Source organism: Phyllobates terribilis, unplaced genomic scaffold (genome assembly GCF_046119375.1).
Source record: "Phyllobates terribilis strain yellow unplaced genomic scaffold, ASM4611937v1 Scaffold_11__3_contigs__length_659146591, whole genome shotgun sequence".
NCBI classification, from domain to species: Eukaryota; Metazoa; Chordata; class Amphibia; order Anura; family Dendrobatidae; genus Phyllobates; species Phyllobates terribilis.
In genome coordinates, this window is record NW_027362771.1 from 564,090,649 (window position 1) to 564,114,774 (window position 24,126).

Here is a 24,126-nt window from a genome sequence, read left to right on the forward strand (position 1 = left end):
AAATGCAGCTGCAGGGAGAACATGAAGTTATATTCTCCTTGCAGCTGCATTGGTGAAAAGTGCACAGGGAGTAATCACTCTGCCCAGTGTTTGTGCCGGTCAGGATGTCAATCGAGGTGCAAGAGAAATGATTACTGCGTGCTGTTACAGTTCACTGCCCCGTTGACTGGGAGAAAGCGGCTGCAGGGAGGATATAACTTCATTTTCTCCCTGTAGCTGCACTTCCATGTAGACTGCTGCACATGTATGAAACAGTATTTGCCTGCAGATTTTTAATGTGTCTGCAGGTAAATGCCGTTTTTCTTATGACAGGTTCCCTTTAAGTTATGATCATTTTTATATAGATGATATATAGTTAAGTATCATCAATTGTGGGGCTATAAACTGCAGTTTGGACAAGCAGTGGTGTCTTCTTCTTTCAATTTGTTTTATTTCTTTTTTTACTTTTTGAGATTTTATTTATTGCTTATTAGCCCCAGTTACAGGGAGAACACCACCTCCTGATTGTACCTGCATTTTTTGTCCTGAAGAAGAATTATGTAAACTTCGAAACGCATCAACAAAACAAAACCGCATACCTATCCTGTGTGCACCTGGATTTGTTATTTTACCCACCGACAGCGCGGAACATCCACAATTCCTTCATGTTTTTATCTGGTCTCCGGACCCGTGGATCTGCAGCTGCTGGGAATTTATGCTCTAATATTGTTGTGTGATCACAACTTAACTAGGTTAGCATAACCTTTATATCTCTTTAAAAATTTATCCGGATAAAACCCTATTGCACTTTTTTTCCTGCTCCCTAGTTTTCTATCAAAGCCGAATCCGAACATCTGTGTTTCGTAGTATGGACCACAATGCACGGACCAGCCGTGGTTCTCCTGACCTGATTTCGGCATCCTAATGGACCACGAGACACGGATGTGTGAATCTGGCCAAAAGACCCGGCAGCTTCTCCAGTTTTCCGCCAGCCCGTGATCCCCAGAACTTGAGAAGGAAGTGTCATGGTTGCTTCTTAAACCGTATACACAGGACTTAGTGATCAGTGTGCACACAGCGATCAGGAAGGGAGAAAGGGTAATAAATAGTGATGAGCGAGCACTAAATTGCTCAGGTACTCGTTGCTCGGGTCGAGCACATTGGAATACTCGACCCGAGCAACGAGCCCAATGTAAGTCTATGGGAAACTCGAACATTTTTCTGGCGGCTTCCCCCGGCGGTCTGCAGAGGGCCTAAAAATTGCCCAAATCGATGGGAACAGTGCTCAAATGACATGGGAACAGCATGGGGAAGACCCCTGGAAGCAGCTCTGACTCCCAGATCACTGCTGTCAACAACGTGGTCAGAGTATTACGCCACTTTTACGGACTCACAATAAAACATACAAAAACGCAACCAAAATGGATTTTCCTGGGAAATATGTTAAGGAACATCCTTTCCAGGGTAATGACTTGTATATAAGGCAAAATAAATAACCAAAACAAAAATACTCCTCCACACCTTGGGCTATGTTCGCATGTAGTGTTTTTGATGCGTTTTTGCATTGCTTTCAACCAAGACAAATGCATTCACCAGGAAATGTAATTTTAACATTTTACAACCTTATCTGGCTATGTGGTGTGTGACACATCATCAGACACATGCATACAGTGCCGAAAAGACATGGGAACAGCATGGGGAAAACCTCTGGAAGCATCTCTGACTCCCAGGTCGCTGCCTAAAAGTGTGCCCATCATAAGTGATCCTTGGCGCATGCGAAGATGCCTCCCGCCATGCACCTGTCGTTGCAGACAGCAATCACCGTCCACGTCCTTGTCCCAGTGCAGCGTTCAGTTGTTCCTGCCAATTTTTTGACAGCTGCTTGCACTTGAAATGTGGCCTTTTAGGCTCGTGGAGGCGGAAGCTTTTCATAACCTCATGCCGGCAGCGGCCGGGTGTCCATACTCGATCCCCAGCCGCCACTGTTTCTCCCGGTGTCGTCTCCGCCTTCCACAAGCACGGGTCCCACAACATTACTCATGCCCACCCCAGTGCACTTACTGGGAAGGACTGCCTAACCACAAACACGTGGACAGGTGAATGTGGCCAGGGACGGTACGGAGCCAGTCCACAGCTTTTTTTGCTGAGAGTTGTATTTAGCTCGGTGAAAGGACTGGCATAGAGGGAAACCGTATCTACTCTAGGTGTCATTTCTCCATCACCAGGTTCCGCCCATTGTCACACACGACCATGCCTGGCTGTATGTTCATCGGTGAGAGCCACAGATCAGGCTGCTGTGTTACAGCTTTCAACAACTCTGCAGTGCTGGGCGGTTTGTCAATTAAGCATTAAGCATGTTATCTTCAGCACAGCCTGTTGCCGCTTGGGCAAGGCAGTGCTGCAGTGCTGTCAGCTTGTGAATGATGTGGTCATTTCGGAGATGGAGGAGGAGGTGCAGGAGCTGAACAATGTGATTACATTGAGGTTAAATTGGTGACGCTGTTTTTTATACTAAAGAAAGATCCTATTGTTTTGTTTTTTTTATGTTAATTTTTAACACATGCATTCACCAGGAAATGTTATTTTAACATTTTACAACCTTATCTGGCAATGTGGGGGCATTTATGCATATAGCATTTATGCATACTTTATCGAAGTGCCATAATTTAGCAAAGTGCCCTGGCAGTTAGAAAATGGCACTGCTAATATTCATCTTTCTTCTCTTCTTACAGGTATATATTTTTCACTGCTTGTGTGATCTGTCCTGAAAACTGCATTATATCTCCATGCAATGCTCTGCAGCCTATCAATTTCTGGTATATATTTTTCACTGCTTGTGTGATCTGTCCTGAAAACTGCATTATATCTCCATGCAATGCTCTGCAGCCTATCAATTTCTGGTATATATTTTTCACTGCTTGTGTGATCTGTCCTGAAAACTGCATTATATCTCCATGCAATGCTCTGCAGCCTATCAATTTCTGGTATATATTTTTCACTGCTTGTGTGATCTGTCCTGAAAACTGCATTATATCTCCATGCAATGCTCTGCAGCCTATCAATTTCTGGTATATATTTTTCACTGCTTGTGTGATCTGTCCTGAAAACTGCATTATATCTCCATGCAATGCTCTGCAGCCTATCAATTTCTGGTATATATTTTTCACTGCTTGTGTGATCTGTCCTGAAAACTGCATTATATCTCCATGCAATGCTCTGCAGCCTATCAATTTCTGGTATATATTTTTCACTGCTTGTGTGATCTCTCCTGAAAACTGCATTATATCTCCATGCAATGCTCTGCAGCCTATCAATTTCTGGTATATATTTTTCACTGCTTGTGTGATCTGTCCTGAAAACTGCATTATATCTCCATGCAATGCTCTGCAGCCTATCAATTTCTTGTATATATTTTCTCACTCCTCTAGCTTTTTTATTCCATGATACTTAAAGGTCATCACACTTACTTTAAGAGTTTATGATCCATGCCGAGTTTACTAGTCTGTTTTTTTTTTTTTTTTTTTTTTTTTTTTCCCTGCACTTTATGGTCTCCTGTTGTCTTTTAAGCTAGTGATTGATTGTTAATGAGTTAAATCTGTGCAGATCTAAGCAGATACGTCCCTATATATTGAGACTTAGTTAAGGGGAGGCATTTATGCGGGGGCATTTATGCATATAGCATTTATGCATACTTTATCGAAGTGCCATAATTTAGCAAAGTGCCCTGGCAGTTAGAAAATGGCAGTTGGACAGGGCAGGAGACAGGTAAGACATGCAAGACAATTAAACAAACTTGCTTCCAGGTCATCTTTTTGGCAAACAGTATTCACCATTTGTATCTGTGCCATTTATACTCTGGTTGCTACAATCATCCACATTCACCGTTCACCCACAAATGCGGCACACTTCATCCATATTAATCCCTCACTCCTCTCTTCTCCTATGTACAGTTGTCATGCTCTCTTCACAATGTTATACCACGCAGATCCATTCATTCCCACCATACAACGCAGGAAACGCTCTCACAAATCACTCGATCATCTGCTCACTCTCTGTATCTTCCTTCTATTAGTCGCAGGTGATATTTCTCCCAACCCAGGACCCTCCAGTAATAATAACACTAACTCTTTCCCTGTTACATTCAGAAACCCTGCTAATCTCATTAATATTCCCTGCATATCTTCTGTCTCATTCAACTGTGCCCTTTGGAATGCACGCTCAGCTTGTAATAAACTCTCTTACATCCATGACTTTTTCCTCTCTAATTCCCTCAACCTTCTGGCTCTCACTGAAACCTGGATCCAGCAGTCGGACACCACCGCCGCTGCAGCTCTCTCCTATGGTGGCCTACATTTCTCTCATACCCCGCGACCTGACAACAGATCAGGTGGAGGTGTTGGTCTGCTTCTTTCAACAAAATGTACTTTTCAGGTTATCCCCCCTGTACCCTCCCTTATCTTCCCGTCCTTTGAGGCCCACACAGTCAGACTCTACCGGCCCTTCTCCCTGCGAGTGGCGGTTGTCTATCGCCCCCCAGGTCCCCCCCGTCAATTCCTGGATCACTTTGCTGCCTGGCTTACAAATTTTCTATCCTGCGACATCCCCACGATAATCATGGGAGACTTTAACATCCCAATTGGCGATCCTCTTTCCCCATCTGCCACGCATCTTTTATCATTAACCTCCTCCTTCGGCCTTTCACAGCTTGCTAATTCTCCTACACATGAGGACGGGAACACATTGGACCTGATCTTCTCCCGGCTTTGCTCAGTACATGACTTTACGAACTCTCCCCTTCCACTCTCTGACCATAATCTTCTTTCATTCTCTGTCAAGAACTGTGACTCTACTCAAGACACTCCCACCGTCCACACTTATAGAAATTTACGCGCCATTAACACCCAGAAATTTATAAAAAGGTTGCAATCATCATTGGCCCCAATCTCCTCCCTCTCATGTCCCGAATCTGCATTGAAGCATTATAACAAAATAATGCTATGCGCCCTGGATGAAGCCGCACCTCCTACACAAAGAACAATTCGGCATAGACGGCGACAACCCTGGCACACGCCTCAAACACGTCTTCTCCAGAGGTACTCCAGGTGCGCTGAACGGCTGTGGAGAAAATCAAATCTGCCCGAAGATTTCCTCCACTATAAATTTATGCTGAAAACATATAACTCTGCCCTTCACCTCTCCAAACAAACCTACTTTAACAACCTCATCATCTCACTTTCCAATAATCCTAAACGACTCTTTGACACGTTTCATTCTCTCCTCAATCAAACAGCACAGGCCCCGACCACCGACCTCAGCGCTGACGATCTGGCTAACTATTTCAAAGAAAAAATTGACCATATCCGACAGGAAATTTTCTCCCAATCCCCAAATGTTATGCATGCTCCCCCCCGCCACATTGTATCTTGCTCATTTTCTGACTTCGAACCAGTCACGGAAGATGAAGTGATCAGGCTCCTTGCATCTTCTCGCCCTACCACCTGCACCAGCGACCCTATTCCCTCACATCTCCTTCAGTCCCTTGCTCCAGCTGTCACCTCTCACCTAACTAAAATTTTCAACCTTTCCCTCTCATCTGGTATCTTTCCCTCTTCTTTTAAACACGCCAGCATACAACCATTACTTAAAAAACCATCCCTCGACCAGAACTGCACAGCCAACTACAGACCTGTTTCCAATCTTCCCTTTATCTCTAAACTCCTGGAACGCCTGGTCCACTCCCGTCTAATCCGCTATCTCTCAGACAACTCTCTTCTTGACCCTTTACAATCTGGTTTCCGCTCTTTACATTCTACTGAAACTGCCCTCACTAAAGTCTCTAATGATCTACTAACAGCTAAATCTAATGGTCACTACTCCCTGCTGATTCTCCTGGATCTCTCTGCAGCATTTGACACTGTGGATCACCAGCTCCTCCTCACTATGCTCCGCACTATTGGCCTCAAGGACACTGTTCTCTCCTGGTTCTCCTCTTATCTCTCTGACCGCTCCTTCTCTGTGTCTTTTGCCGGCTCCTCCTCCTCCCTACTTCCTCTTACTGTCGGGGTTCCTCAAGGATCAGTCCTAGGCCCCCTTCTTTTCTCCTTATACACCGCTCCTATTGGACAAACAATCAGTAGATTCGGTTTTCAGTACCATCTCTATGCTGATGACACCCAATTATACACCTCTGCTCCGGACATCACCCCTGCATTACTACAAAAGACCAGTGATTGTCTTTCTGCTGTGTCTAACATTATGTCCTCCCTCTACCTAAAACTGAATCTGTCAAAAACTGAACTACTCGTCTTTCCTCCCTCCATTAATCTACCTGTGCCCGATATTGCCATCTCCGTTTGTGGCTCAACCATTACTCCCCAGCTACAAGCCCGCTGTCTTGGGGTCATTTTTGATTCAGATCTTTCTTTCACTCCTCACATCAAATCACTCGCTCGTTCATGTCATCTACACCTCAAAAACATCTCAAGAATCAGGACTTTTCTCACCTTTGACTCGGCAAAAACTCTTACTGTCGCTCTTATTCATTCTCGTCTTGACTATTGCAACGCTCTACTAATCGGTCTCCCTCTTACTAAACTCTCCCCTCTCCAATCCGTCCTGAACGCAGCAGCCAGGATCATATTCCTCGCCAACCGCTACTCAGATGCCTCTTCCCTGTGCCAGTCATTGCATTGGTTGCCCATCCAATATAGAGTTCGTTTTAAACTTATCACGCTTACCCACAAAGCGCTCCATGCTTCAGTACCCCCCTACATCTCCTCCCTTGTCTCAGTCTACCACCCTACACGTGCCCTCCGTTCTGCAAATGACTTGAAACTAAAATCCTCCATAATCCGAACTTCCCACTCCCGTCTCCAAGATTTCTCGCGTGCTGCGCCAATTCTCTGGAATGCACTACCCAGGACAGTTCGATTAATTCCCAATACCCATAGTTTCAAGCGAACCCTAAAAACACATTTCTTTAGACTGGCGTATCACCTAAACACACTCTGTCCATCCCAGCTTTCCCCCATATTAAAATCTTCTTCAACTTCGGGTTCAAACCAACCATGCACATAAAAGCCTCTGTCAGGACTGCACACATACTGGCTGGCGACCAGTCCATGTATTATTATTTATCCTATTCAGTATATCAAGGCTGCATTATACAATATATGTACTTTTTACCTTTTGTGTCTCCCCCACTTCCTCATAGACTGTAAGCTCGCGAGCAGGGCCCTCACTCCGTGAGATATGCTTATTCTGTATTGTCTGTATAAGTCCCCCCTAAAATTTGTAAAGTGCTGCGGAATATGTTGGCGCTATAAAAAATAAACTATTATTATTATTATTATTATTATTAATGTGGTGTGTGACACATCATCAGACACATCCTGTTTTGTTTATGATGGAGGGACCATGAAAGTCATCAAGCCTATTTTTATAGGGCCATCAGACAGCCCTTACTATTCTTAAAAGGCCAGCAGTCGGCCCTCGCTATTGTTAGAGAGCCATCAGCCGGCTATGCTTTGTTGTTCTCATTATTAACAAGTGGGTCTCTTATACTGTTATTGCGTATCCAGTGACTGCAAGGGCTGCCAAAAATTTGGACGCAACCCAATACCCCTTTGAAGATACAAGAGACCTGTAGGAGGGTCTCAGTAAAAAAAAATGTTCCCATTATAAAGGAGCGGGTCTCCAATTGTGGTAATGCCCATGCTGTGACTGCAAGGGCTGCCAAAATTTGGGAAAAACTCCGCTAAGAATTTAAAGACACATAGAGCAGGGCCTCGGTAATGACAAATTCCCATTAGAAAGGAGAGGGTCTGCTATACAGTTATAGGGTATGCAGTGAGTCCAACATCTGAACAATTTTAGGAAAAACCCCACTAAGAAATTAAAGACACACAGAGCAGGGCCACACTAACAAGTACGACATGTTCTCATTAGAAAGGAGAGGGTCTGCTATACAGTTATAGCATATGCAGTGAGTCCAACGGCTGAACAAATTTAGGAAAAGCCCCACTAAGAAATTAAAGACACACAGAGCAGGGCCACAGTAACAAGTAAGACATGTTTCCATTAGAAAGGAGAGGGTCTGCTATACAGTTATCAGGGTATGCAGTGAGTCCAACGGCTGACCGATTTTAGGAAAAACCCCACTAAGAATTTAAAGACACACAGAGCAGGGCCACACTAACAAGTAAGACATGTTCTCATTAGAAAGGAGAGGGTCTGCTATACAGTTATAGGGTATGCAGTGAGTCCAACGGCTGAACAATTTTAGGAAAAGCCCCACTAAGAAATTAAAGACACATAGAGCAGGGCCACAGTAACAAGTACGACATGTTCCCACTAGAAAGGAGAGGGTCTGCTATACAGTTATAGGGTATGCAGTGAGTCCAACAGCTGACCAATTTTAGGAAAAGCCCCAATAAGAATTTAAAGACACACAGAGCAGGGCCACAGTAAAGACAAATTCCCATTAGAAAGGAGAGGGTCTGCTATACAGTTATAGGGAATGCAGTGAGTCCAACGGCTGACCAAATTTAGGAAAAACCCCACTAAGAAATTAAAGACACATAGAGCAGGGCCACAGTAACAAGTATGACATGTTCCCATTAGAAAGGAGAGGGTCTGCTATACAGTTATCGGGTATGCAGTGAGTCCAACGGCTGACCAATTTTAGGAAAAACCCCACTAAGAATTTAAAGACACACAGAGCAGGGCCACAGTAACAAGTAGGACATGTTCCCATTAGAAAGGAGAGGGTCTGCTATACAGTTATAGGGTATGCAGTGAGTCCAACGGCTGAACAATTTTAGGAAAAGCCCCACTAAGAAATTAAAAACACATAGAGCAAGGCCACAGTAACGACAAATTCCCATTAGAAAGGAGAGGGTCTGCTATACAGTTATAGGGTATGCAGTGACTCCAACGGCTGACCAAATTTAGGAAAAACCCCACTAAGAAATTAAAGACACATAGAGCAGGGCCACAGTAATAAGTACGACATGTTCCCATTAGAAAGGAGAAGGTCTGTTATACAGTTATAGGGTATGCAGTGAGTCCAAAGGCTGAAAAATTTGAGGAAAAACCCCACTAAGAATTTAAAGACACACGGAGCAGGGCCACAGTAACAACAAATTCCCATTAGAAAGGAGAGGGTCTGCTATACAGTTATAGGGTATGCAGTGAGTCCAACGGCTGACCAAATTTAGGAAAAACCCCACTAAGAAATTAAAGACACATAGAGCAGGGCCACAGTAACAAGTACGACATGTTCCCATTAGAAAGGAGAGGGTCTGCTATACAGTTATCGGGTATGCAGTGAGTCCAATGGCTGACCAAATTTAGGAAAAACCCCTCTAACAATTTAAAGAGACATAGAGCAGGGCCACAGTAACGACAAATTCCCATTAGAAAGGAGAGAGTCGCCCATAGTGTTGGCCTATGCAGTGAATGCAAGGGCTGCCAAAAATTTGGAGGCACTTCAATGCCCCTTGGAAGAGACATGGAGGTCAGAGGGCCTCCTCAAAACAATGTTCCCATTATTAGGAAGTGGGTCTCTCATAGTGTTGGCTTATGCAGTGAATGCAAGGGTTGCCAAAAATTTGGAGGCACTCCAATGCCCCTTGGAATAGACGTGGAAGTGGGCCTCATAAAAAATGTTCCCATTAGAAAGGAGCGGGCCTCCTATACTTGTAATGCCCATGCACTAAGTGTATGGGCTGACAAACATTTACCCCTGGGGGGTATACATGAAGATACTGTATCATTTTTTTTTTTTACGGCCATCATAAACACCCCTAAAAAAATTATGTGGGTGTTGCATCACGGACCACGGTCACCCTGGTGATACGGTGGTGGAGGATGAGGAGAAGGAGGAGGACAAGAGCAAATAGACAAAATCAGGAAGCGTATACCCATGTCTGGGTGTGAAGAGGTGCATGGGAATACACCTCCCAGAAAAGACACTGGATTTGAGTTTATGTTACGCTGCTATCATTCGGTGGTGTTGAGAAGTCTGGCCCAATCCAGCCCTTGTTCATTTTTATAAGAGTCAGCCTGTCAGCATTTTCAGTTGACAGGCGGATGCGCTTATCAGTTATAATTTCACCAGTGGCACTAAAAACCCACTCTGATAAAACGCTAGCGGCAGGGCAGGTCAGGACCTCCAAGGCATAGAGAGCCAGTTCATTCCACGTATTCAGCTTGGATACCCAATAATTATAAAGCACAGAGGAATCACGGAGGACGTTGGTACAATCGGCAAGGTACTCCCTCAGCATCTTCCCAAACTTTCCACTCCTTGTGAGAGTACCCCGTGCCTCAGGGCCTGTCCGATGGGAGGGTCTGAGAAAACTCTCCCAGAACTTTGACAGTGTTCCCCTGCTTCTGCTAGATTGAAGTTGTGTCTCTCTCGCCTGTACTCCTTGGTTGTCCAACGAAGTGTGCCCTCTGCCGCCAGCGTTTTCAGATGGGAATTTTTTTAATAATTCCGCATCAAGGGCCTTCTGGTACAGCCCCATTTTTGCAGACCTGTCCGCCTCAGGAATAAGAGATATAAAGTTCTTCTTGTAGCGTGGGTCTAGAAGTGTCACCAACCAGTAATGACTGTCACCCAAAATTTTGAGAACGCGAGGGTCATGGGAAAGGCAGCGTAACATAAACTCAGCCATGCGTGCCAGACTACTAACAGGCAAGACTTCCGTGTCCTCACCAAGAGGATGACTGACCATGCTCTCCTCCTCCTCCTCCTCCTCTCTGTCCTCTGGCCATCCACGCTGAACAGACGGTATGACAGCTGTGCAGGTAGTACTGTCTATAGTGCATGAAACTAGCTCTTGTCCTTGGGATGAGATGAGGCTTGGCTGTGTGTAATCACCCTGTATGGTTCCTTGCTCCATCTCATCGTGCTCCGCCTGCAATGCATCCTCTTTGATTGTGAGCAGAGAGCGTTTCAGAAGACAGAGAAGCGGGATGGTGACGCTAATTATGGCGTCATCACCGCTCACCATCTTGGTGGAGTCCTCAAAGTTTTGGAGGATGGTACATATGTCTGACATCCATGTCCACTCCTGAGGTCTTATGTGTATAATCTGAACTGAATACCGACGGCCTTGTTGATGCTGGTACTCAACAACTGCCCTCTTCTGCTCACAAATCCTTCCCAACATCTGCAGTGTAGAGTTCCAACGTGTGGGGACATCACACACCAGTCTGTGAGCCGGAAGCTGCAAACGCTGCTGAAACACGGCAAGGGCGGCGGAAGCTGTAGATGACTTTCTAAAATGGGCACACAGGTGGCATACTTTAACAAGCAGATCCGGCAGCTCCAGGTAGGATGTTAGAAACCGCTGAACCACGAGGTTAAGCACATGGGCCAGGCATGGTATGTGTGTGAGCTCGCCTCGCCTCAGAGCCGCCACCAGATTCCAGCCATTGTCACACACGACCATGCCTGGCTGTAGGTTCAGCGGTGTGAGCCACAGATCTGCCTGCTCTTTCAGAGCTGTCCACAACTCTTCAGCATTGTGGGTATGTCACCTAAGCATATTAGCTTCAGCACAGCCTGTTGCCGCTTGGCCGAGGCAGTGCTGCAGTGCTTCCAGCTTGTGACTGATGTGGACATTTCAGAGATGGAGGCTGAAGAGGAGGAGGAGGCTGAGGAGGATGAGGTGCAGGAGCTGTAGACCGTGGGGGCAACCCTGATTGACCTAGGGCCCGCAATCTTTGGTGTCGGGAGGACGTGTTCTGTCCCAAGGTCCGACTGGGTCCCGGCTTCCACTATGTTAACCCAGTGTGCAGTCAGCGAGATGTACCATCCCTGCCCACAAGCACTTGTCCACGTGTCCGTGGTTAGGTGGACTTTCCCGGTAACTGTGTTGTTGAGGGCACGGCTAATGTTTTGGGACACGTGCTTGTGTAATGCGGGGACGGCACACCGGGAGAAATAGTGGCGGCTGGGGACCGAGTACCGAGGGACGGCCGCCGCCATCAGGTTGCAAAATGCTTCCGTCTCCACGAGCCTAAAAGCCAACATTTCGAGCGCAAGCAGTCGTGAAATGTGAGAATTTAGTAGTGTGGCCTGTGGGGCGTTGGCTGCATATTTGCTCTTACGTTCCAAGGACTGGGGTATGGACAACTGAACGCTGTGCTGGGAAAAGGACATGGACGTGCTTCCTGATGCTGCTACTTGAGAGTGTGCAACGACAGGTGCAGGGCAGGAGACGTCTTCGCATGCACCATGGACAGGGGATTGGCTTGCATGCACAACAGCGGAAGAAGCAATGGTTTCACCTGCAGACACTGTTCCTGGACCCTGAGGTTCGGCCCACAAAGTCGGGTGCTTTGCTGCCATGTGCCTGATCATGCTGGTGGTGGTCAGGCTGATCGTTTTGCCACCCCTGCGATGCTGGCCTGGCAGGTGGTGCAAATGGCACAGACTCGGGAAGACCTAACAGTTGTACTGGCAACTTCCTTTGTGTTGGTGTTACGGGGAACGGTTGCCTGCCCTCTGTCTGCGGCCACCATACTGCTTCTTCCTGCCTGTTGGGGTGCTCTGCCTCCCTCCCCCTGTGTGCTGCTGTCCTCGCTCTGCATGTCCTCCTGACAGGTTGGGTCAGTTACTATATCATCCACCACCTCGTCTTCCATTTCCGCACCCTGGTCCTCCTCCTGACTTTCTGGCAATTGTGTCTCATCATCGTCCACCTCTTGTGACACTTTCCCACCGTCGCCTTCGTGTGACAGTGGCTGCTCAAATATTTGAGCATCGCGATCTCCTCTTGCCCCGCTTCAAGTGGACCAGGCGAGAGGCCCGAATCTATAACTGGAAAAGTGAACAGCTCTTCAGAATGTCCAAGTGTGGGATCAGTTGTCTCCGGGCACTCGGCATGTTGGGAGGAAGGAGGATCAGGGTGAGGAATATGCGGTCCAGACTCACGGCTACTGAGACTTGACCGTGTGGAAGACAGGCTGGTGGTGGTGGTTAAGTGACTGGAAGCATTATCCGCTATCCAAACAACAACCTTTTGACACTGCTCTGGGTTCAATAGTGGTGTGCTGCGGTCCCCTAGAAATTGGGACAGGAAGGTCAGGCGAGAAGATGTGGGTGTTTCTTGTGGCACAATTTCGGCTTGCCCATGGCCTTGTCCTCAGCCTCTGCATGCACCATTACCATCACGTCCAGTTCCTTGTCCCTTGCCACGTGCCTTGCCCATTTTAAATGGAGGACAGTATCTTCCACGCTCACTACAAATGACTGAGTTTGGAGCGAACTTATGTGATCCGTGTGATGGAGAAAACAGAGTTATAAATACCTGGCCTGTAGGTAAGTAGTTTGAACAGCAAACTGGTGTGAATTGCTTCACTGATACACTAAAGGAAATTTTTAATGGAGGCCAGAAATGGCAGTATTTTCTGACAACGTATATGTGATCCGTTTGACAGAGAAAACTCAGTTTTAAATAGCTGGATTTCTAGCGCTGTAATATGGAAAGGACCTGGCTGTATTCTGCAGTGCCAACAAGCAAATGGCACAGAAAAATTGTGTTCTCTGGATTGGTTTTTAAGCAAATAATGACGATTAAGAACCAAAAGAAAAGTATTCCTGGCCCCTGAGACCTGGGCCTTTGTATAGAAATATCTAACAGTAGCAGAAAGCAGAATTGGAATGGAGCCTCTTGTGCTATATGCACTGCAGTCTACTATATACACCGCCTGCCTATATACACTGCCTGCCTGATATCTCTGCAGATGGATTAGTCCTCAGAAGGACTGTTTGTTGAGATGGATATGTGTAATGTACGGTTTTTCTCCCTACACTACCTAATACACAAGCAAATCTCTCCCTGACGCAGCAGCAGCTCTCCCTACACTGTCTGATCCGGAGTGACTGTGACGAGCATGGTGGCACCAGGTCTGATATAGACCTGATGACGCTATGCAGCCAGCCAATCACTGTAATGCCACAACCAACATGGCTGCGGCATTACATTGCATGGCAGTCAATCCCTGCATGTTCATTGGCTCTGTAAAGAGCGCCAAACATGCAGGGAGGGGACCCGAGCTCCCGGTGAGCAACCCGGAAATACTCGGCGAGCGCCGAGCATCTCGAGCAGTGAGATGCTCGGGCGAGTACCGAGCAGTGGCGAGCACGCTCGCTCATCACTAGTAATAAATCATCTCTGCCACCTCTTTGGAGAGTCCGTCTGTCTCTGCTCCCCACTTTTGCAGCTGCAGACTAAGTAAGGACACTCACAAACATCCTTACGGAGTCATGTGTTGTCCATCCAGGCAATTAAAGATTAGGGGCTTGTAGGTGGGCAATTTATCTTCATAGTGGTCCAAGCTTTTTATAAACAGAGCACCCAATCCTCTGCAAAATTGGACTATAATTCCATAGACCAGGTATATTTGCAATTCCATTTTTTTTTAAAGATTCAGGAGGATATCCAAGTTTATAAAGTAGTGATTGATGTTCACACCCAAATACTCTGTTATACCAGGTATCTTTTCCAGGGCGTTGCCAGGACTTGTTGGCAGAGGAGGATGGTTACACAGTCTCTGTGGTATTAAAACAATGCACTAGACGAGCCCTCGGGCCAAACATATAATTACCAGTAGAGTCTTGTTATACCCAATGGTGCATTTGATAAGAAGATGCTATTATGTAGAGGTTCTGCATAGCAGGTCTAGAGTTTGGGTATGTGCACACGTTCAGGATTGGAAGCAGAAATTTCCTGAGCGTTTTTGCCTCTTCCTGGCAGAAAAAACACATGCGTTTTTTACATGCGGTTTTGAAGCGTTTTTTGAAGCATTTTTGTACCTCAATAAATGCTTTTTGGAGCTAAATAAAGTTATTTGGTGGGACATTGCTTAAACCCTTGGATTACCATAGAACTGGGGTGCGTATATTGGTTCATTTAAATGATTAAAGAATGTGTCTGCTGTAATTCAAGTAAAGTGTTTGCTCTGTGTCTGTGTGTTTATTTAACTCTTTACTTTACTTTAATTAAGTTTGGTCATGAAAAGGTCTGATTGACACCTTGACATAACCAAACAAAAGAGCTGTGTGTCAGCTAGTCCAATTCGCCCAATCTTCATTAACATTTCTATTCATGTAATTTATGTGGCAGCTGTGAACTGTTAATTTTAGCCTGGGAAGGTGCCATTAGGCAAACATTTTCCCTGGCCATAATTAACATTTCACAGCTGGTTCATTAGCCACTATGTCCCCCGATCATCACCCGATCTTGCGAATGTTCCAAGGGTGATCATCAGCTGATGGTCACGTGACCATCAGCTGATAAGTGCCGGCAGCGATCACCTGATGAGCACTTGACCATCAGCTGATAGCTATAGAGCAGAAAAACTTGGCACTCTTTGAAAATAAATTCCTTTTATTTGCATTCATATAGCATTAAACGTTTTCGGTCCTGATACAGACCTTCATCAGAACTGAATGCTTTAGGTATGGAACTCTCAGAAAAATGCGCTTGTGTGTACGACCGACATCGCTTGAGGAGAGCGCTCTGACGGCACTTATCAGCTGATGGTCATGTGATCTCACGACCATCAGCTGATTCGTGACGTCACTGCAGGTCCTGGCAGCTCGGCACATTGAGGGGCGCGAGCCCGCACCCTGCAGTGTACCGCTGGCCGCCGGGGAGACAGGACAGCATCACTGCCAGGGACCAGGAGGACACTGGGGGGCCACTGGACAGGTGAGTATAAAGCTTTATTTTTTTATTTTTACTTTTTCATTCCTTTTTTTTTTTTTTACTACCGCGGGCACGCGGGCTGGGAAGGGCAGGCTGCTGCTCCTCCCATCCACGCTGCTCTCGCTGTTATCAGACAGAGCAGTGGTTGGATGAGAGGAGTAGCAGGCTCCTCTCCCGACCCGGGTACCACCCGCAGTGTGATTCCGCTGCGATTTTGCGCCTATTGATTTTCATTGAAATGCAGCACCTGCGGGTTTGCTGCGATTCAATGCAAGTCAATGAGCGCAAATTCGCATCGGAATCGCGATAGAAATGGTAATGCTGCAGATTTTGCCGCAATGGTAATCCGGAGGGGAAATTTACGCATCATGTGCACAGCACATGCGGATTACCATTGCTATACATGGCAGACCTATTAACATGCGGTTTTAAAGTGTTTCCGCGGCATAAAAAACGCATCGTGTGCACATGCCCTAATAGATGAGATCATTGATTTGCTTTTTGTACCTATGGATGTCCCCTACTCTACAGTATTGTATCTGAATAGTTTTAGCTCTCTCACTCACATTATGGCCCCATAACCTACTGGGGCTAGCATTAGGAAGGATCTTGACAACATGCTACTCAGACTTTCCATGACCAGGTTCTAGTTCATGGTCTTCTTCTTTAGAGCAGTTTTCTGCAAACTATGGTGGCATTGTGGCTCACTGTGCGAAATTGCAGTCATCAAAGCCATGGTTGCAAATTTTACCAAAACTTGCATGGACTATGTTTGTTGCCACAGGGTATATGGGAAGACATGTCCTCTGTGGTTCAGTAAGAAATTACACCGAGTTAGTGAAATTAATATAAAATCTGTAATGGGAACAGGACTCAGTCAAAAGCTTTCAACACATTCAAGAGGAAAATTACTACAGACCTATAGGCAATACTTGAACAATTTGGCATGTGACAGAGCATTGCACTTTTATTTCACAATTTTATAGGAATCAGTGCCAAAAAACTTCCATGGAACTAAAATTGGAAGCATATTGTGACATGCAGAAGTGGTGCTGTTGCTTTAAGAGCATTCAGCAATTATTGGAAATGACACAAGCACATGAGACAGGAAGTGTTGTGCTCCAGAAGCATCCAGCAACTAGAGGGGTTAACACAGTCACAGGAGAAGGGGAGTTTTTTAGCAGACCCCACGGGGATTGTGGGGAAGTTGTTTACTGTCTGGCTGGAGCCGAAGAAAAAGGTGGTGTGTGTGTTCAGTATCTCACAGAAGAGCCCCTGCAAGTGAAAAGGATTCAAGTCAGGAGTGAAGCTAAGCACATGTCAGGTAGAGTTCCTGAACTAGCAGTGCAGAGCATTGTCAGACAGAAAGATAAGGACTGGAAGAAATGGTGTCACAGGGATCATCTCCCTCAGCAAACCTCCATCTCACTGTGCTGTAAGGAATGCTGTGTTCATTAATGTGCCTTTGCATTAGAACTGTGCTGTTCTGTACTACTGGGAAGACTGTGAACTGCTGTGCTGCTAAGGAAACTGTACTGTTTGTCACTGGAGCCTGTTGCTCATAAGACTTAACTTGCACTGGCTATGTGGCTTCTTATTGAATGCTGCTGTTCTACCATTTATGAGGACTCTTGTCAAGTGTGTCTGGTCAGCAAATGAAACAACGTGTCTATGCCTGAGGGTCAATACCCCTGTGTGCCTGAGAGAAGCTGGAGCACATGGTCTATAGTCGCCCTGATTAACGGTTCCCCCAGGATTCCAAAGAATTCATGTAACCTGTCTCGCCCCTTTCTGAACCTAGCAGCGTGCATGTAACAATATGACAGTATAGTATAGTAGTACAACATTGATTCATGATATCGCCATATCCTTGAGGCCTAATATACATATGATATTGCTGAAACTATGGTATGAACTTTGCCTAAATAATACCACCAGTGCAATTATCTATAGTGCCCATATAAGACCATGCTGTAATGTTGATTGATATGGGAAGGTAACAAAGGATATTTTTTTTACCTTTTTTTTGTATGTACATTATAAAAACAAGGTCTCCATGGCACTAGAAATTTGTACGAATAACAGACTGAGTCATAAAATGGGAACAGTTACAAAGGAGTGCTAGATTTTTTCCAGAATATGGTCTATGAATATCCTGGATTTTTCTTTAAATTGCTGTGGAATAATATAGACATGATCCATCCATTGTTTATGATGACAGATTTCCACTGCCTGACTCACACCACTAATGATTTGATCACACACTATTATATCTTCCTATCAATGCACCTGCATGTCAACAAGGGTTGGAACAGACCCCATTGCGGTCCCTTTTGAATGTAACATAATACTTTTCATGTTTATTAAATTCCAGTGTTGAACTTTCTCTAGAAGATACAGTGCACGTAAAAGGAAAAAACAGGGATGGACAGAGTTATTTAGATCTGTGTGCAATAAAGGTCATGGGCCTTTGACCAACCATAATAATCGTGACTCAATGGAGGGAGGTTGTGCTCGAGCAGTATTTTCATATGAAAGTGCTGCACCTACATTTTAACAAGTGCTGAATCTTACCTAACAGATGTGATATGGGCCTCTTTAGTCACGAGGGAAATGCCTGAAAAAATTCTCCACCTTTCCATTCTGACAGTCCAAGTTTTGTCTGGTATTTTCAATGACCCACTGATTTGCATTGCTGATTTTAATCCAACCCCTGGGGTTCCTCAGACCACTTTAAAGATTTTATTTTTAAATAAAGCATGTTCACTTCATAAATGAGACTTTCTACACCTTTCTAATATATTTAACTATAATGTCTCATTTATTTTCCAAAACTTTAGTGAAAGAGAAAACGTATTTTCTATCTGGTCCTGCTCTCAGCTGAGAAGTAGATACCAATGTATCCAGTCTAGACAATCTCCTGTGCTTTAGATACATTACAGTTGTACCAATCTGTCTGATACTTGGCTACAATGTATCAGTCTGGAGTCCAGAGAGCATTCCCATAGATGGGATATATATGTATTCACTTTTCAGCAGGACTGTTTATGTGCAGGTTTTCCTATCTCTGAAATTAAAGGGAAACTGTCATTAGATTCATGCATCCTGAACCGCAGGCAGCATGAATCAGAACCTGCAGCCAGACAAGTGTTTCTCCGAAATGCTGCAGTGTTTCAGAGAAAATATAGTTGGGAAAAGTCGGCTGTCCTGGCCGACTTCTCCCCACTCAACATCAGTTGATTGACAAGTCTCTCCCTATGTACACACATAGTAGAGACCTGATAATCATCTGCAGCGGAGCAGGGAGAAACCCAACTGAGGGCCACAGCTGACTAGTCAGGTCTCTCCCTATAGGCTTTTCCAACTATGGGGCCGATTCCTTAAAGAGAACCTGTCACCAGGTTTTCCCAATATAAAGTAGGGCCAGCACCTGTAATCCCTATGCCATAGAATTCTAGTAAGCTGTATAATGAAGTCTTAATGAAGGGGCTCGCTGGAGTATGATATGCCGAATTCATGAAGAGGCGCATGCCATTTAAGAATTCAGCGGATCTGTTCAGTTGTGTGCGTCTCCATGCATCTTGCCAGAAATGTTACTCCAGTCAGTAACTTTTGATGAATTCAGTGAGCGCCGCTATTTCCCATCCCACCCATGCTCTTCCTATTTTGGTGGCTGGAGCGAAAATGCAAAAAGTTGTAAAATTTTTGTGCAACTTCACGTTGAGCAAAACTGTTGTGACTTTGATGAATCGGCCCCTATATTATCTCTGAAACTCCGTAGCATTTCAGAAAAATACATACCTGGCTGCAATCATGTAGGCAGGATTATAGTCATGCTGCCTGGCGTTTAGTGTGGGCAAAATGTCACGCAAGGTGTGGGAAAGACTAAGTGCAACACGAAGGGAAGAGGGGAAGGGAGCTCAGACGCTAGGGAAGGGGGAGTGGAGACCTCCTATGCTGATCTGATATCACCCTGTCTCCCCTATCGTCCCTATATTGGATTCTCACCAATCGCTGCACAGGAACCTAAACCCTGTATTTCCCTACTGCTTAGCCCTGGATAGGGAAGGGGGTGGATGAGCACTAGTCAGTCCCCACTAACAACTAAAGACAACAAGGGAGACAAACACGGAGGAAAGTAACTTAGCTTGAGCCGACTTTAGAGAGATTACACCACACGTCCTCCTAACACCAGAGAGGAGGTAAGCAGACTGCAATAGCTCCAAGCCTTCACAAGCAAACATGTGAATATCACCGGCACATCCCTGTAACAAACAGAAAGTATTTAAAACACCCAGGCCTTAGTGCCAAATAGCAGGATGGAGGTCGCCGCTGGGTCCAAGAGTGAAACAGATCTAAGAAGGTGTCTGTAATACCAAATGAAGAGATCTTTTGCAACCAACTGCAGGGAGACTGTCTGTCACAGCTGACACACCTGTGACACAAAACCCTCCAAAAAATACTGTTTACAGATGGTTATTTTGTTTGACTGTCATGAGTCTGATGGGCCCCTGGGCAAAATTTAGACTACTGCCCTCACCTACATGGGGAGATGTATGGGCTTTGTAGCGTTCTAGATCCTATAAAGACATGCGTGTTCACCCTCAATGTAATAATGTCCCCATCCTGGCTGCTTCCTGTAATAATATCCTCCATCCTGGCGCCTTTCTGTATTAATGTCCCCATCCTGGCCCCTTCTTGTAATAATGTCCCTTGTCCTGATCCCTTCTTGATATAATGTACCCCATCCTGGCCCCTTCCTGTAATAATGTCCCCCATCCTAGCCCCTTCCTGTAATAATGTCCCCATCTTGGCCCCTTCCTGTAATAATGTCCCTTGTCCTGATCGCTTCTTCTTATATATAATGTCCCCCATCCCGGCCCTTTCCTGTAATAATGTCCCAACCTTGGCCCCTTCCTGTAATAATGTCCCTTGTCCTGATACCTTCTTGTTATATATAATGTCCCCCATCCTGGCCCCTTACTGTAATAATGTCCCCCTCCTGTAATTATGTCCCTTGTACTGATCCCTTTCCTGTAATAATGTCCCCACCCTGGCCCCTTCCTGTAATAATGTCCCCATCCTGGCCCCTTCCTGTAATAATGTCCCCATCCTGGCCCCTTCCTGTAATAATGTCCCCACCCTGGCCCCTTCCTGTAATAATGTCCCCATCCTGGGCCCCTTCCTGTAATAATGTCCCTTGTCCTGATCCCTTCCAGTTATAATGTCCCCCATCCTGGGCCCTTTCCTGGTATAACAATTTTTTTTCCGTACATGCCTCCGCTCCCATAACGTGCAGCGTCCTCTTCTCTCGACTGCAGATGTCTTTGATACGCGCTTAACGGGCACGTCGACATCAGCTGCTGTTCTCTGATTAGCCGGTGGTGCGTATTGCGGTGCAGGGAGCCAGCGGATCTCTGTGCAACAATACATTTCAGCTGAATTTGTGTCCTAGGATGATCATCAAGCTGAAAAAAGGTGTTAGCATCGGCAGGCCCCTTCCCTCATGGACTTAGTTGTGGTCGCACCCTTTGCGACTGCGATCTTTATGCCCCTGCTTGGGTCTCTTCAATAAAAGCCACTTTTCACCCTGAGCTGCTCTAAAACCAGAAACCCTTAAGGCTATAATCATACAGAATTTCTTTTTGAGGTTTTTAAACACAACAAATTTTTCAAGCAAAAACTGCTCCACTTTTGCTGAGTTTTTGGAGTAGATTTCTTGTAGAAATTTGTAGGGGTATGTGCACACAACTTTTTTTTTTCAGGCGGATTACGCTCAGAAAGTGAAATCAAAAGTTCTCAGAAAATGTTCAACAGAATGTTCCAATTCATTTTTATGCAAAAACGACAATGCTGTTCATATGATCAGGCTTTTGAGACTCTTTTAACCTCTTCATGTTTCCAAAGACGTCTACTGGCTATGTGCACACGATACAGTTTAGACACCAGCGCAGCCACTGAGTTTTCCCAAGTGAAACCGTTTAAGGAATAAGCTAGACAGAATCCACCTGAAAAAACGCCATATCAACCATAGCCAGTGGTTAAAACGAGTGACCTGACCCTTTCTGCTCAGAAGACACTACACATTATGTAATATATATCAATGATCAATGATAAGGTTAAAAATACTCCTCAAAAAATCCTAAAAAAAATCGCCTAGGAAACAACCAAAAATAAAGTTTCAGCACAGAGGATGCGGAAACTTGTGATTCGGGTTTGAAATCTGCAATATGTTAAATTTTCTTGCGAATACGGTGAGTTTCATGTGCGGATTTTCCCCCTAAAATTGCATTAGATGCGTAAAATCCGCATGTAAAAAACGCATTTAATACACATAGGACCGTATAAATTTTTCTTTTCTCAAAGTCAAATACCACAAAGCTGTTATATGTACAACATGAAATACAAATAAGAGACAAAAACCGCAGCGTCAAAAACGTGATAAAAACGTATGTAAAAAAAGGCAATCAAAAACGCAAGGTGACTTGATTAAGCAAATTGGTGCAGAAAATATCCAAAAAGTCACCAAATACTCAATGTGGGAACATAGCTTTGGAGCTCTGGAGGAATATTTTTTCCTTAGGTGTTTTTTTTTAATTTTTTTACAGCCTTTAGGTTGGCCAGTACCCAGTTTGGAGAGGTTGTCCTTCAGACCAGCTCTTTTACCACCAGAAATTTTTCAAAACCTCTTCATGAAAAACACTTCAAAAACTCCTCATGTGAAGAGCAAAGTGGTTTTCCGAGCATTTGTAAAGCAAATCATCCCCCAAAAAGTGTGAACACTGCATAAAAATAGAAATCAGGTCTTCAGATGAGTCTGACTCTTCACTAATGATCTAAGTAGACTTAGTACTAAGTGGAACCAGCCCTGTACCAAGGAGGTTTCTATTTGACTCTAAGCCAACTTTGACTTTTTTCATCTTTTTTCTTCCCCTCATTCCCACAAAACAATCTTTTCAGAAACCTAAGAAGTTTTGACATTCCTCTTTACAGTGTTACATGGCGTCTTACAGACTGGGAAAGACCTGTCAACTGCAGGATACGGGGATAAAGAGCTTTCAATACCACAAAGTTACCAAACTTTGCTCTGCTCATCTGTCATCTGGAAAAATATATTCCCATCATGTATTAACCCCACAGATTCTGCATGCCAGGAAAAAACCTACCATGTATTCTGCAAATCCTGAGAAGGGATATGACGATTAGGGGCCAGAGACAAGACATCTCCATAGTGAGAAGATTGAAGAAGGTCTAGGATGTCAGAGAAGAGCTTGATTGATGGCCGTCAGAGGTGGATCAGGACGATCTGCTGGTCTCAGAGCAGTCGGGAGGTTCCAGTGCTGCGGGCTACGGAATAAACTGCTAGGAAAACTGTTGGAAGAGGTTTATTATGACACGTGTTATGATGAATGGGTGGGATTGTTTAGAGCAACAGTAACCATTTATGGTTCATAGACAGAAAAGCTAGAGGGAGATGTGGTGTAATGAGTCACATAGGACCATAATATGGAGTAATAGGAGGATATATAGGGGGGATATATGGAGTAATAGGGTGAGATATAGGGAGGATATATGGAGTAATAGGAGGAGATATAGGGAGGATATATGGAGTAATAGGGGGAGATATAGGGAGGATATATGGAGTAATAGGAGGAGATATAGGAAGGATATATGGAGTAATAGGGGGAGATATAGGGGGATATATAGAGTAATAGGAGGAGATATAGGGAGGATATATGGAGTAATAGGAGGAGATATAGGGAGGATATATGGAGTAATAGGAGGAGATATAGGGGGGATATATGGAGTAATAGGAGGAGATATAGGGGGGATATATGGAGTAATAGGAGGAGATATAGGGAGGATATATGGAGTAATAGGAGGAGATATAGGGGGATATATGGAGTAATAGGAGGAGATATAGGGAGGATATATGGAGTAATAGGAGGAGATATAGGGGGGATATATGGAGTAATAGGAGGAGATATAGGGAGGGTATATGAAGTAATAGGAGGATATATAGGGGGGATATATGGAGTAATAGGAGGAGATATAGGGGGGATATATGGAGTAATAGGAGGAGATATAGGGGGGATATATGGAGTAATAGGAGGAGATATAGGGAGGATATATGGAGTAATAGGAGGAGATATAGGGAGGATATATGAAGTAATAGGAGGATATATAGGGGGGATATATGGAGTAATAGGGTGAGATATAGGGAGGATATATGGGGTAATAGGAGGAGATATAGGAAGGATATATGGAGTAATAGGAGGAGATATAGGAGGATATATGGAGTAATAGGAGGAAATATAGGAAGGATATATGGAGTAATAGGAGGAGATATAGGGAGGATATAAGGAGTAATAGGAGGAGATATAGGGAGGATATAAGGAGTAATAGGAGGAGATATAGGGGG

The 24,126-nt window shown here is 44.8% G+C and overlaps 1 protein-coding gene across 1 annotated transcript in view; it reads right to left on the reverse strand.

Annotated features, from left to right (window-relative positions):
* LOC141166915 (neurotrimin-like) overlaps positions 1-23,092 on the reverse strand; it is a 46,042-nt gene extending 22,950 nt beyond the window's left edge. The window contains exon 1 of the mRNA XM_073654095.1: positions 22,871-23,092. Within this exon, the coding sequence (XP_073510196.1) occupies positions 22,871-22,934 (64 nt within the window). The 5' untranslated portion in view covers positions 22,935-23,092. The remainder of the gene's footprint in view (positions 1-22,870) is intronic.
* Between the last annotated feature and the right edge of the window lie 1,034 nt (positions 23,093-24,126).